At 37.1% G+C, this 13,899-nt stretch overlaps 1 protein-coding gene across 1 annotated transcript; it reads left to right on the top strand.

The window, feature by feature from the left end:
* The first annotated feature begins 8,508 nt into the window (after positions 1-8,508).
* LOC117991027 (enhancer of split mbeta protein-like) lies at positions 8,509-9,697 on the top strand. The gene has a single exon (XM_034978553.2). The coding sequence runs from the start codon at positions 8,541-8,543 to the stop codon at positions 9,282-9,284; it is 744 nt and encodes a 247-aa protein (XP_034834444.1). The 5' UTR covers positions 8,509-8,540; the 3' UTR covers positions 9,285-9,697.
* Positions 9,698-13,899: the final 4,202 nt, after the last annotated feature.

Here is a 13,899-nt window from a genome sequence, read left to right on the forward strand (position 1 = left end):
AATTCTGAAATTATAAAATTCCAAATCCCTGCCAGGAATCGAACCCGGGACCTCCCACTAATAAGACCACAGCGCTTACCACTGCGCCAGGGAGGTCGTCATACCTACACCCTACATAGTTGTTCAAAAGTAAACATAATCGTAAGGTACCGTAAAAGTACCTACGTAGTAGGTACGTACAGCTACTGGAGTGATTTTAATCAAAAGATCGTGTGGGCTAGATGCTGAGAGATTAGATAATACCTGAAACCTGTAAGTTTTACTATAAGTAAGTCAACATCATAGTTGTATCTTATCAACGCCTAAACCACATGACTGGATATCCCTCTTGGGCCCACGCCCCACACACATAGGTACAAATCGCGTGCGGACAGGCCGGTGTCCCGGTCATAGTATTAGGTAATTAATAGGTAAATCAAAAATTTCCAATGTAACTTAATTTATTATTACTTTGTAACTACAACTTTGGTACATGAAAAATAAAAATAAAATAAATAAATAAATAAATTAGTTCGCTTGTATTAATGTCCATGGGTGTAGTAGCACACATAGTGTATTTAAAGGCTTTAAAATAAATAAAATAAAATACAAGTCAATCTGTAGGTATACGATCTAACACAATTACACAACGTACCTAGTTCACTTTGATGAGGTGTAACCAGGCGTGGCAATCGGCGTAGATAAACTCCTCTACTCTAGAATAACTAGTCCATATTTATAAAGCAAAAACTACGTTATGATATATCGTATACCTACGTTGTACGCGCTATTCTCTCGGCCGATATAAATTGTACGGATATTTCTCGCTAATAAAACAGCACATTTTTATAATAAGATTTTAACAATTTGCGTTGACTTAAGGACAGACAAATAATTGCTACTTTTTGCTTAGGTGGCGCCCGCTTAATCTGCAGACAACGATCTCTATGTACCTAGTAAGTAATATTACCACACTATACTCCATCCGCGTAAAGAAGTTAGTATAGCGCTCTCTCTGTTACGTAATCACATACAAAATAGTATGATAGAGCGAAAAATTTCAGTGGGCGTTAACCATATTAGATTAGATTCGAAAACATTATTTCGTTTGTGATTGGTTGGTGACTCAAAACAGCGCCCGCTGAAAATTTTCTCTCTATCATTTGTATGGGATTTCGTACCGAGCAGACAGAGCGCTATACTAACTTCTTTACGCGGATAGAGTATAGACGAGTTTTGATCTTTGTGTGAATTCGAAATGGGCCTTCTGCAAGCTTCCAGCACTGTTCACACTTTTCTTACAATCACCATACCTACCCATTTATAAACTAGCTTTGGTATAGCCGACAGCCGCAACCTCGTCTGCATGGATTTCTTTAAAAAAATCAGGGTGAACTCTTTGATAGTCCGGGATAAAAAGTAGCCTATGACACTCTTCAAGTCTTCAACTATACCTAATCTTGCAAAAAATTCGTTGCTCCGTTGCGAAGTGATTGAAGTTCAGCCACTGAACTTCAAAAGCTTGACAACTGTCATAAATGGACTCCTAACTTTCACTATTAGCAGGAGAAGAAGAAGAATAGGAAGATCAGATATCTAAAGGTGACAATATTCGACAAGACGATTCAAAAGAGGCAACAGTTGAAGAAATACTGCTTCTCTTAGATCATATTATTAAGGAAGGTACATTAGTAGATAGGAGGACTTTGCGAACCAGTGCTGTGGAAGACAATTCAGAAGCACTTGTAAAAGTTTATTTGGATAAAAAATATTTTTTTATTTCTCCTAAAAAGTCAGATTTCTTTTTATGATAACCAGGAAAATAAACCGTAAATTCTGGTTTATAGTTCTTTCGTTTTCAATTTATCCATGTCGCTAGACATTTTCCGGATCGGAATGTCGTATTATTTCTTTCCCAAGCAAATCTAGGACATGCTTCTAGTCACCTAGCATAATAAAGTACTGTACTGACTACATTAGCATTGTAATAGGCATATGTCAATACTAATCTATTCTCAGTAGCCGTCATATACAATGTTAACATTCATGTTTGCTGTTTGCACAATTTGTTTGCTCACGGGCGTGGTGGGGCTGGGAGGCGTGCGCAAACCTCGTGCAAACCTTATAGACGGTAATGTTGTAATAATTATAAGTGGTGTTGAAAAAATGTTGAGTGTGTTATTGCTGTCTTTTTTATCTACATCACATTACGAACGATATTGATATGAGTATCTACTTAATGTAAATGAAAACTACACGAACTGATCGATCCTTGAATTGATCATTCTATGACGGATGGTCCAATCGTTTTTCACACTTTTAAAAATCGAATTGAGAATAAATAACTGCTGTAGATAAGTACTTATAGTATGTAGATGAAGACGTAAACAGCTGTGACTCTTCTTAGGACCACCAAGGATGTAGATACAACCCCTCATCGTAAGACACAAATGTATGACAGAATGTATCTGCAATATAATCTACGTCAATTACAATAGGTACAATACAATAAATACTAGAGGCTTATAGATAAAGGGCAAACTAAGGCATGGTCGAAGAAGAATATCCTGGCTAAAAACTTTCGTCAGTAATTTAGCATGAGCTCAAAGTTTAAAGAGCTCAAAGTGTCACAGACCCTCAAACACATCAGGATCACCAAATGGCCTTAGACAATGTAAGTAATAATTAAAGAACACTATTAGGCGATGTAATTCTCGATTAGGTTACGTTACTTTTAAAAATTAAAAGGGCCAAGATCAAGAGGGCTGTTTCATTGAACAACGAATGAGCTTGAGTTATCGTATCAAGTGCGGAATTGCTAGGCATTCTTGGCACCATTCCAAGCGAACATGATTTGTATAATAATTACTTAACTGGCTTATAGATAAATTGAGATAGAAATAACTCTTGTCATAAATCATAAAATACCTGTCATAAAGCACAAAGTTTCTATAGGTACTTACGTACCTACCTATTATTTTCTTGTAAATAAATGTAGATAGAGGCATCTATAGGCTCTCTATAGAGCGTAGGCACTTTGACTTTGCTCAGACTTTACTTACGAAAAACTTTGCTGATTGTATGCTAAGCTTATAAATCTTTGATTCAGAATTTATAGTCGTGTCGGGCTAAGATTATGCTGATTGCTGAGCATAAGCTAAGTCTTCAGACAGTCAAGTATATATAGGTCAGTAAGTATAGGTGATTCATTTCACGCAATATTTCCTGATTTTCTTTTATATATTCAAAAATCTAAAACAGTCCAAATTATATTTTTTATTTATGTTTTGCACGATAAATCAAAAACCATTATGTATAAAAATAAATAAAAATCTGTTTAGAATGTGCAAGTAAAGCAAAGTAAAGCCCTTTCATATGATACCCCATTTGGTATAGGTATTAATCTTACTTTGAAAGTTGAAAATACTAATTATTTTTCATGAACACATTTTTTTAGTGATGAAATCACAAAACGGTTATTGGAATTATCACATTACACGATTCTAGGTCAACGGGAAATAAGTCTATAGGTTGTTGACAGACACGACAGACAGACAACGAAGTGATCCTATAAGGGTTCCTTTTTCCTTTTGAGGTACGGAACCCTAAAAATACCTACCCATAGGAAGATATCGCACCTAGCACCAAAACCATTACCCAGGTGCTAAATCTACGCATTATTAATATAAAAATCTGGGTGCGGCCAGGTGTAACAACCTGTTTATTCCAATACACGAATGTATGATAAAATATTTTTCCATATCAAGTGCCTCGCGCAAACACTGTGCTGTTGATTTTTTATAGATTAAACCCAGATATTGTGTTGATCAAACACCACGTTCGTAGGTTCGATATACTGGACAAATATTTAATATTAATTGCTTAGAGATACGCAGGTAGGACGTATTAGCTTAACTTTGAAGTTGCTTGTGCCTGAATTATGTCAATAAAGTTCTCCGATAATAGCAATGATCCGATAGAATTTAGCCACGGGGGCCAAACCGTCTTCTCAGCGGAGACTAGCCAACTACGCAATAGATATTAATAAAAGAGATACTTAGGTATTAATTGTGCAAAAGACGTGTATAGGTATACGCTGACACAGACATGCACTCTCTAATTACCTCACTCGCATAGTCTGATGGGAAAAAATCCGACATGACCGGATAGATAGATAAGGAGATTATATTATATCATAATGCCAATGCACTAATAACGTGCTGTGTGGAACACGGAGGTGTAACACCTCAAACTTTTCAACTCCGTATATACTTCTACAGAGAATTTCTTGATAGAAAATACCAATAATTTTTTGGACCGAACCGGGAGTCAAACCCTGAACCTCTTGAATCTCAGCCAAATAAGCTAACCCCTAGAGGTTAGACCAACGTGGCTACCTATCCCATATGATATGGGTATGGTAGCCGGTAGGGGTGGTAGGTCTAGATGAGGTAGGTATATTGGGTATCTCTCTGAAGGATAAAATCCGGTATGTGGAAATTCGCAGAAGCACAAAAGCGACTGACAAGGATTAGCAAGCTGAAGTAGCAACGGGTAGATCATGTCTGTCGCAGAACCAACGGCCGATAAGGCAGACAGACGTGTTCTAAAGTGGAGACCAAGCAGATGGAAGCGCAGTGCAGGATGACCTCTAGCCACTGTTGGACCGATGACCTGAAGAAGGCGGGAAGTGGGTGGATGAAGGAGGTGGAGGATCGTGTTTGGTGACGCACTCTTGAAAATGCCTATGGCTAATGGACGCACACATGGCTGACGCATTGGATTGGATAAACCAACGAGGCAATCAACTTGGGTCCCACGACCCACTGATCGTGCTTGGGATGCAGTAGTGAACTAACCAATCACCAAAAAACATGACGTGATGTTTGACATCACAAACGTTCAAATAAGACGGTTGATTGCCAAATACATAGTTTGTCAAACAAAAGGTCGTGTTCAACGGCATCTCGATGGCTATCTCACGATCATGATCAGTGGTGATTCATTCTATGGGGAATTTGGGAAAATAATCATGTAGAGTCACAAAGTCATTCCAAGTAAGAAGGATATCTTCGGTAGGCTGCAAAAGGGTTATTTTACGAATTGAAGGTGACCTAAATCAACATTTTAAAATAATAGCCACAGAATCAGTCGGTAGGTAGGTACCTACCTATAATTTTAATTTTACCTAACCGCAAAACCGCGTAGGCGTATATTCCGTATACGTTGTTCGCATAGAAAAACGCATAGATAGGTATATCACAGAAAAATTCACTACCGCCTTACTGTTACGAGGAAATAAAAACAAACGGGCCCCGTGTGTGTCCAAACACCGAAGTCCTTGCGTCAACAAAGCCTCAGTCCACGCGCTAACATATTCAACACAGCGATTGATGAAGTATAAAATTTCTTAGTACCGTCTCACTCACAATGGAATTATGATAATTTATCGCTTGGCTTGTGCCGGCCGAGTGTGGGAGCGCGCGCGGCACGGGCTTTCCCACGGCATTGCGATGCGAAGAAGAATGTCTGCTTCTGTATAAACTTATGCGTCACTTACGCTCTTGTTCTTTGGAGCAACAAAACAGGTTCAAAACTAGAATGTCTCAAGCGACGCTCGTTTCAATCGAGCGGTACTTTTGGCGTCTCGGAAAGGCTTTTGTCTGTGAGTTAAGCCGTTTCGTAGTCTGGAGGGTTAAGACAGAATTAGAGTAGGTAGCGTCACGGCAGTTTCGACCCCACAATGGGTCGGTGTCGAGTCGACTAGCGGTGCTGGGAACCACTCACACCTTTGCGCCGATAAAGCGAATGTTATTGTTTTTGTGACTAATTAAACTGGACTCCTTTTTTATCACAAAAGCTTTACGTAGGTACCTATCAAGTCAGATATATATTGAAATGATTATTATTGATTGATTGTCGTAATAGTACGTTAGTACTACTTACCTATTATATTATTCTGTGGTAATAGTACCTACATATTTTAAAAAATTAGGAACTTCGTCATTAAGATTTCGATAAAACTTACGCATTGTCAACTTTGTTGGTTTTCATCATTTTGTCTGAAAAAAGAAAAATACCTATATTTATCTATTATATAGGGTGGGTATTTTACGTCGATTAGCACTTAGGCACAGAGTATTACGTAATTAGGTAGGTAGGTGAGTAAGGTAGGTATACCGTATAGGTACCTACTCAGATTTCCATTTTATAACATGAAACTGCACATGTTTAGCACAAGGAAAATGCCGTTATTAAAAGTTAGATACCTAAGTAGGCACAATAAGTAACTACATCATATTATAGACAGTTCCTACCTACTATGATCGATCTTTATCATCTACCAGCTTTTTCCCGTGACTTCGTTCGCGTAATTTACTAGTAGCCTACCTATAGTACCTACCTACTCGAGGATCTAGGAATCAGTAGGTAGGTACCTACTCCTATACCTAATATTAGAATTTTTCGTTAATATTGAATATTTACTACAAAATTTTCTAAGTAGGTAGGTAGGTACTAGGTACCTACAGACCTAGGTATAAATAGAGTGCCTACCTACCTATTAAACAGTTGCTTTCTAATATTTTTGTCTAGAAAGAAGAGGTAAAATATATTTTCATACATCTTCAAAGACACGAATAAAAAATTGGAAATCAGACTTATGTATTATTATGATTTCAAAGTTACACTTTTTATTTATAATCCAAAGTAGAGCAGTGTAACTTTCAAAACCACTAAGTAGGTACAAACATGGTACAAAGTACAAACTGTAGGAATAGCCACCGGAAAAGTTTCTTGTTGATAATTTCATGTGTTACCGCCTACCGGTAAAAACTTTTGTGTAGGTACCTAATAGAAATTTTCTATCCGTCTTGTCTGTCTGTAGGACCGACGAAGGCGATAACATGCCTCGTGTTGCGGGGACCTGCGGACGGAATATCTTAGGGTTGCCACTTTCACATTTTAAACGTAAATATTAAATATTGCAAAGCTTTTTAACTTTTCTCCTCCATTGTATCCATTATTTGGCATTGAATTCAAAATCTATAGTATAAAAGGCGAAACTTACTGACTGGCAAGGGCGGCCCGGGTCAGTTTTATTGTGGTGTGAGATATTACATTTTGGCGCCTCCCAGATCCCCAATTTACAATTATTTTACATATTTTTTTTACATTTTCATTATGTATTTTCATAACTTAGAGTAGACCTACTGAAAGTTTTATCTCACGTTAAAAGAAGGTACATAATCGTCAGCCTATTTATAATTAGTTTTTTGAAATAATTTTATTGTTATTTAGCAATTAATAATTAAAGCTCTTTTTTGTAGTCAGATAAAAAATATATGGATTAGGCAAAACTAATTTTATCTCATCAATGATTTTAGCACTAAGAAAATTATTTTACGCTTAATGAATCATAAAATATAACAACAAATTCTTAATCTCCATGATAGTTTGAAGTTAAATCAGGTGTTTTAATAAAACATCTACCTATATGAATTATATTATTTTTTTACAGTAAATAGTAAATTATAATTCTGTCGAGTACAATTTTGCTTCAGATTATAGTTTTTCTTTTTTCTTTTGTATTCTCAAATAAAAAACTTAGTCGACAAAAGAAAGCGACAGTGATTTAATACGTCGCCACGAGTCGGCAGGGGAACGTGACGTCATTGTGTTGGTTCGCCTCAAGGGGAGCGTCTTGTGCAGCTTTGCCGAGGGTGCGCGTGGGAACGCGTGCTGGCCAGGTGCCGTCAGCTGACTGCCTTGGTACAGCTGTTCGTAGCTTATGAACAGTAAATTACTTAATGGTATGAAAAGATTTTATTTTTCAAATTCAAAAATCAAAGGAATTTTTTTAATAACATTTGTTTTTTAAAATATTACACTTAAAATAACTATGGTTAAATGCATATAATTTAAAATTGTGTTATTAATATAAATAGCATAATAGTGTATGGATACCTAGTAGTAAATAAATAGTAAACATTCCATAATAGGTATTTTCTTCTGTCACTGAACAAAAATGTATTTACGACAGCGTTTTAACTGAAGATAGATTGCTCATGTTTAGATTATATATATTAAGGTATATGGACTTAAAAAAATTAACAAAATAAAATAAGAATTCGTTAAAAAAATATTGTATAAAATTATAATAATTTGATTTAAAATTACAGAATTAATCCATTAATAATTTCCTGCATACCTGTTTCATATTTTAAAGTTATAATGATCAAGTAAATTTGAAACAAAAAAACACTCAAGGTTTGCTTCAAAACTATTTTTCAACATAATAATCTATTAGGGAGTTATATTTTCTAAACTTTTAAGTTGCTGCAGGTCTGTATTTTTTAGCATTTACCAGTTTAAATTATAAGTTTTACTGTAAAAAACTGTAAGTAAATTACATATTTTGAAAAACAGCCCCTCAAATAACTTCGTGCGCGGCACCCCTATTTTTATCACGGGCGCTTTGCCACAATCGGTGTAGGGCGCATAAAACCAGAGTGTTCAGAGTCGCGCGCGCCATTCGCTCAGAAACCGTCGCGAGAGCAACAATGATCCTTCCCACTCGTACCATGTCCCCACCGCACGGGGCCTTCCATCCGCCGGCGCACGCGCATCCCGACGAAGAACCCGTATCACGCACTTATCAGTACCGCAAAGTGATGAAACCGATGCTTGAAAGGAAACGACGCGCTCGCATCAACCGCTGCCTCGACGAACTCAAAGACCTCATGGTTACCGCTCTGCAAGCAGAAGGCGAAAACGTCTCCAAGCTCGAGAAAGCCGACATCCTCGAGCTGACAGTACGCCATCTTCACAGTCTGAAAAGACGAGGACAGTTAGTGTTAAACCCCGAAATGTCATACGCGGAACGTTTCCGAGCAGGTTTTGCTCAGTGTGCAACAGAAGTGTCACAGTTTATTACGAACGCTACAGTAGCGGCGAACGCTATGCATCGACAGGGTCCGGTTGATCCTCAAGCTGGAGCTAGATTGTTACAGCACTTGAGTAACTGCATACGAAGACTGGAGAGCCCGCAGGTAGTCCAGCCTCAGCCGATCGCGCCCGCGGTGGCGAGGCCGACGCCTGTGCAAGCGATAGCCCCCGCGCCGAGCCAGCCTTTACCTCAAGCTCCTCAGCCGGTCCCCAGGACGTCGATAGAACGGAAGAGACCAGCGGAGGAGCTCATTGATGTGGAAACGATCGCCACGAAAAGATTATACGCGCCGCCCTCGCCGCCTCACAGCCCCGCCTCCGAAACAGACTCCGCCCAGTCGATGTGGCGACCCTGGTGAACTACTCACCACCTCTCACCATGATCTCGTATGCTCACCATCCAGGATTGTGACAACCGTGTGATAGTTCCAATGTTTTGTTGTTTGATACCGTTAACGTTCCTAGAACCGATGTGTGTTGATTTGCCTAAGTACTATAGTATGCATGAACTCGATTTGATTTGTTGAAGTTTGTTTTTAATTTAATAAAAGTAAGGTTTTGTTTTTTGTAAACTTACTGTTATTTTTGTCCTTCATCGTCTTCCGCGTCGGTAGCATTTATATGTTAAAGTTGATAAGTACCATAGCGTAGCGTAGCACCTAAGATAACACTGTGATACCTATTTGTAGTTGTCGCTCGAATAGGATTGTTAGTAGACAAAATGCTTTTTTAATCTCGCTATAATAGTGAATGAAAAATATAAGAGTTTTGTATATAATTCAATTGTTTTAGTTTATCCCCTAAAAGTAACAAAAGTAACATTTTCAGTTCATCCAAGGTTCATTGAAATCAAGGCATAGAAATGATAAGCAATTGCAAAAATCTCTTGAAAAGCTCTCAAAAAGCTCTAGCACATTAATTCACTGATGTCTCATAATTTCAAAGAATGAAAGCAATAATAATCAGTTCAATAGCATCAAGTGATCACATGCACAGAGTTTTATAATAAGGATGTATCTACCTATTAGATTCCTACATTTAAACAAACCTGAAATTTTCTTTCGATCTCTCGTTTAAAAGTAACTTAGTAATTTTTATCTATTTTTCTGATAACATTATATTATGGCGAATAAGTAAAAAGAAGTTAAATACCTAAACAAAACCGTATAGTATCAATATCTTACATAAATGTATCGTACCTATCTACGAAATAAAGTACCGAATAATCAAGTTATGTATTTATAGGCATTAAGTAAAAAGAAGTTAAATAAACAAAACTGTATTGTATCAATATCTTACATAAATGTATCGTATCTACGAAATAAAGTACCGAATAATCAAGTTATGTATCTATAGGTATTAGGTAAAACGTGGGACGTTAGTCTTCTAAGTCAATTAAATCCGAGGCTAATTCGATGCGAATTCAAAATATCAAGTTACGTCGAGAAAACTGGAAAGCGTGTGAACGCAACGATAATAAAATAAACATTCGCCAAATCCTTCCTACGTCCGCAATGAATTATGGAAAATATTTAAATTTTATTATCGCTTATATTTAATTTATAAGTAAAAGCATAAACGTGTAAGTTGATACTAAATCACTGACTAGTCCATAATATACGGTAGGTATACCTAGGTATTAGAAGTAGGTAAGCAAATATATTAAGTAGGCACTAAATAAGTGCATTGTAGGTATCTAACCGCATTATCTGCCATCTCCCTCACTATAGATACTAAAAACCAATTATTGCCCTGAAAAAAATCACTGGCTACGGGCACAGTTTAATGAAATACTACAGGCTGTGCTACGGGGTTAGATCCTTTTTAAAAATAAAACTGAAATGTTTAGCAATCCAAAAAAATCTCATAAAAGGGCTCCAAAAACTCTAGCTTTTTGGTTATTTAAACAATTATATAATCGGGTAAACAAAAACTCAGTTCAGTGAGAAAAAAAACGAGAGTTTCGTATTCGAGTATTCTATCGACATTTTGCACGATATATGCATACAAATATGTTTTAGAATGTACAGGTAAAGCCCTTTCATATTATGATACCCCACTTGGTATTCTTAGTTATCTTACTTTGAAAATTGAAAGTACTTAGATACCTATTTGTTCATGAACACATTTTAACTTATTTGTGATGTAACCACAAATCCACGGTTTTCGGATTTATTCCTGTACTTATGCTATAACACCTACCTACCTGCCAAATCTCATGATTCTAGGTCAACGGGAAATACCCTCTAGGTTTTCTTGACAGACACGACAGACGGACAGACGAAAGTGATCCTATTAGAGTCCCTTTTTCCTTTTGAGGTACGGAACCCTAAAAAGTAGAAAATAGTGAGCGGAGACCACACTTATTTTATCGAAGTTTTATCGTAGGTATTGTTTTGAACTACAGTCTGCTTATCCTTGTAACTTACAGTCTAGAAAGTCCTGAGTTGACAGGCTGTCAGTATTTGCACAGACAGATCGCTATCAGACCGCGTGCGAATCCGCAGACAAGCGCTAGAGTATAATAAAAGTGTAATCATGAAATATTCAAGAGCGGCTCGGGTAAATGTCAATTCTCACGCTGTCAGGCTATCGCTGCATCAGCCGTTACGAACGGTTGTTCGAGACCTAAGATATTATTTTCGTGCAATGAACTGATGTCAATTTTCTCAACACTTTTATCCATACTATTAGGAGAAACTGGCTGCCTGGCCATCGCTAATATAAGTATGTAAGTACGTTTCCTCTATAACGTACCTAGACCTCTCCACTTAGAAAGGATTTTCAGAAATTCCAAGGAGACTTTTTTTAAAAAAAGTAAGTAAATCCATGCTGAAGGAGCCACGGGATAAATCTAGTAAATATCATAATGCAAAATGTGTCTGTCGGTCTGTAACCATTTTGCAGCTTAATCTTATCGATCCTGAAAACGAACATAAGATTGCGATAGAAGATTGAACACATTCGAATTGGTTTGAATATTGTGTTCAATCCCAATAATACCTACCTTTGGATTAAAAACAGTGCTTTACCATGCCTCCTAAAATAGCTTCTGATAATCTTATTGCGCGTGTGGTGTAGAATACACTAAGTACGCAAAATGTCAAACTGTGTTATTGGGTAACTTTAGTGACTAATCATGATGTCATCATTTTCTTTGTGACTATAGGCACCACTAGAGCATAGGCACTGTAACGTAGTTATTTAGACACTGCGCTATGTATGTGCGCCAACTAAAATGCGTGTCTACTGAAATACAGGATAGGCCTGCCGACAGTGGCAGATTTGCCCTAAGGATCAGTAGGGCTTAGGGCGGCCAGATATTAGGGGCGGCCAATCGTGACAAAAAATTCACTGATTTTAGGATATAAGTAATATGATAAAAGTTGGCAAAAAAGTAAATTCATGATGTAGTCTATATATGATGGGTGATAAGTAAGGGGCGGCTGGTTACTTACTATATGGCCGGGGGCCTAGAGCGGCCAAGACACCAAATCCACCACTGCCTGCTGAAATAGCAGGCTAAACCAAAGTAACTTTCAGAAATTACCTAGATAAAAATACATCTATCTAAGTATATCCATTCTATTCTATTCTTGTTTATTGTGAAATCATACGCAAGTAGCTAAATACCTAGATGTTAGATTATTACGTCGTAAATTACAAACCTATTCTGTATTTCTTTCTTTATTCCAGATGAATTATTCAGTTTTTTCAATTCAATTACTGCACAATCCTAAGCAATTATGCTATAAATACGTCAATTAATATTATTATTGAATTATAACTAGAGTTTATTTGTGACTACATGTTAGTTAGGTAAAATTGGCCGGTAGAAATCAACCAGACTTTTAGTGAAATTTTTAACTTATGAAAGCAACAAAAAATTTAAATGTCCCATTTAGTATTAGGGACCTTACTAGCAGAAAGATTTTCTTCATAATTTTGGTTAGGTACTTGGATTTATTTCAAACAGTATTTTTATCTACTTCTCTTTACTACATCTCATATTTCCATTAGCAATAATAATTTTATATTAATAAATCTAGGTATGTGTGGGAAGAAACTGGCCATTAAGACACGGGCTCTTCTAGTTTCGGGGCCAGGAGTCAGGACTCTATAAAAGTTATATATAACCAAGTTTTGATTAATAAATATTCATAGCTAGAAGAAAATGAGCATCATATTTTTATGAAGGAGATCCTGGATGATAGGAGGATGAAGAATATACATTTATCCTATAGGCCTGAATACCTCCTACGCTGTTGTCGGTTGCGTACGTCTATCACGCGTGTAATTATAGCCTCAATAGCTCAACCGGTAAAGGAGTGGACTGAAAGCCGACGGTTCAAACCCCGCCCGTTGCACTATTGTCGTACCTACTCCTAGCACAAGCCTGACGCTTAGTTGGAGAGGAAAGGGGAGTATGAGTCATTTAACATGGCTATTATATATATAATATTCTTTAAAAAAAAAGAAAAAAAAATTGTATAGCAATGATGACAGATGCTTCGCAGCAGACACTTTTCATACGCGGGACTGACATCAGCGTCGGAGAAATTCAGAGCCTTATGGTAAACCGTTAAGATCTATCAAACTCTTCTCATTCTGAGAGCAGTTCCATCCTCAATAGTGAGCCGGCTATGGTAGAGATGATGAATACCACAGAGATGATAAACCATAATTACGATTGATCTCATACAGGGTGTAACCAGAACGCTAGCAAAAACATAGCGTTATTGTTAGGTAGCTAAACACAATCTAATACCAATAACCATTTGCCTAATTTTGTAGCTTTTATGATTTAGTATTTTTCAAACCAGCAATGTATATCGTGCAAAACTCGGGTCAATGCCCCACTTACGACGCGGCATTGACTCTGAGTGGCCTCAAACGCAACGTTTGTTGACCTCTAGTGTCAGTCAGATGTTTTATTTGCAATACATCGTGAACTTTTACAAAATGTAGGATTTT

Source organism: Maniola hyperantus, chromosome 19, assembly GCF_902806685.2.
Source record: "Maniola hyperantus chromosome 19, iAphHyp1.2, whole genome shotgun sequence".
In the NCBI taxonomy this organism is placed as follows: Eukaryota; Metazoa; Arthropoda; class Insecta; order Lepidoptera; family Nymphalidae; genus Maniola; species Maniola hyperantus.

Bases quoted from the DNA above. Each gene is read 5' to 3' on its own strand.
- LOC117991027 (XM_034978553.2), top strand. From the start codon at position 8,541: ATGATCCTTCCCACTCGTACCATGTCCCCACCGCACGGGGCCTTCCAT.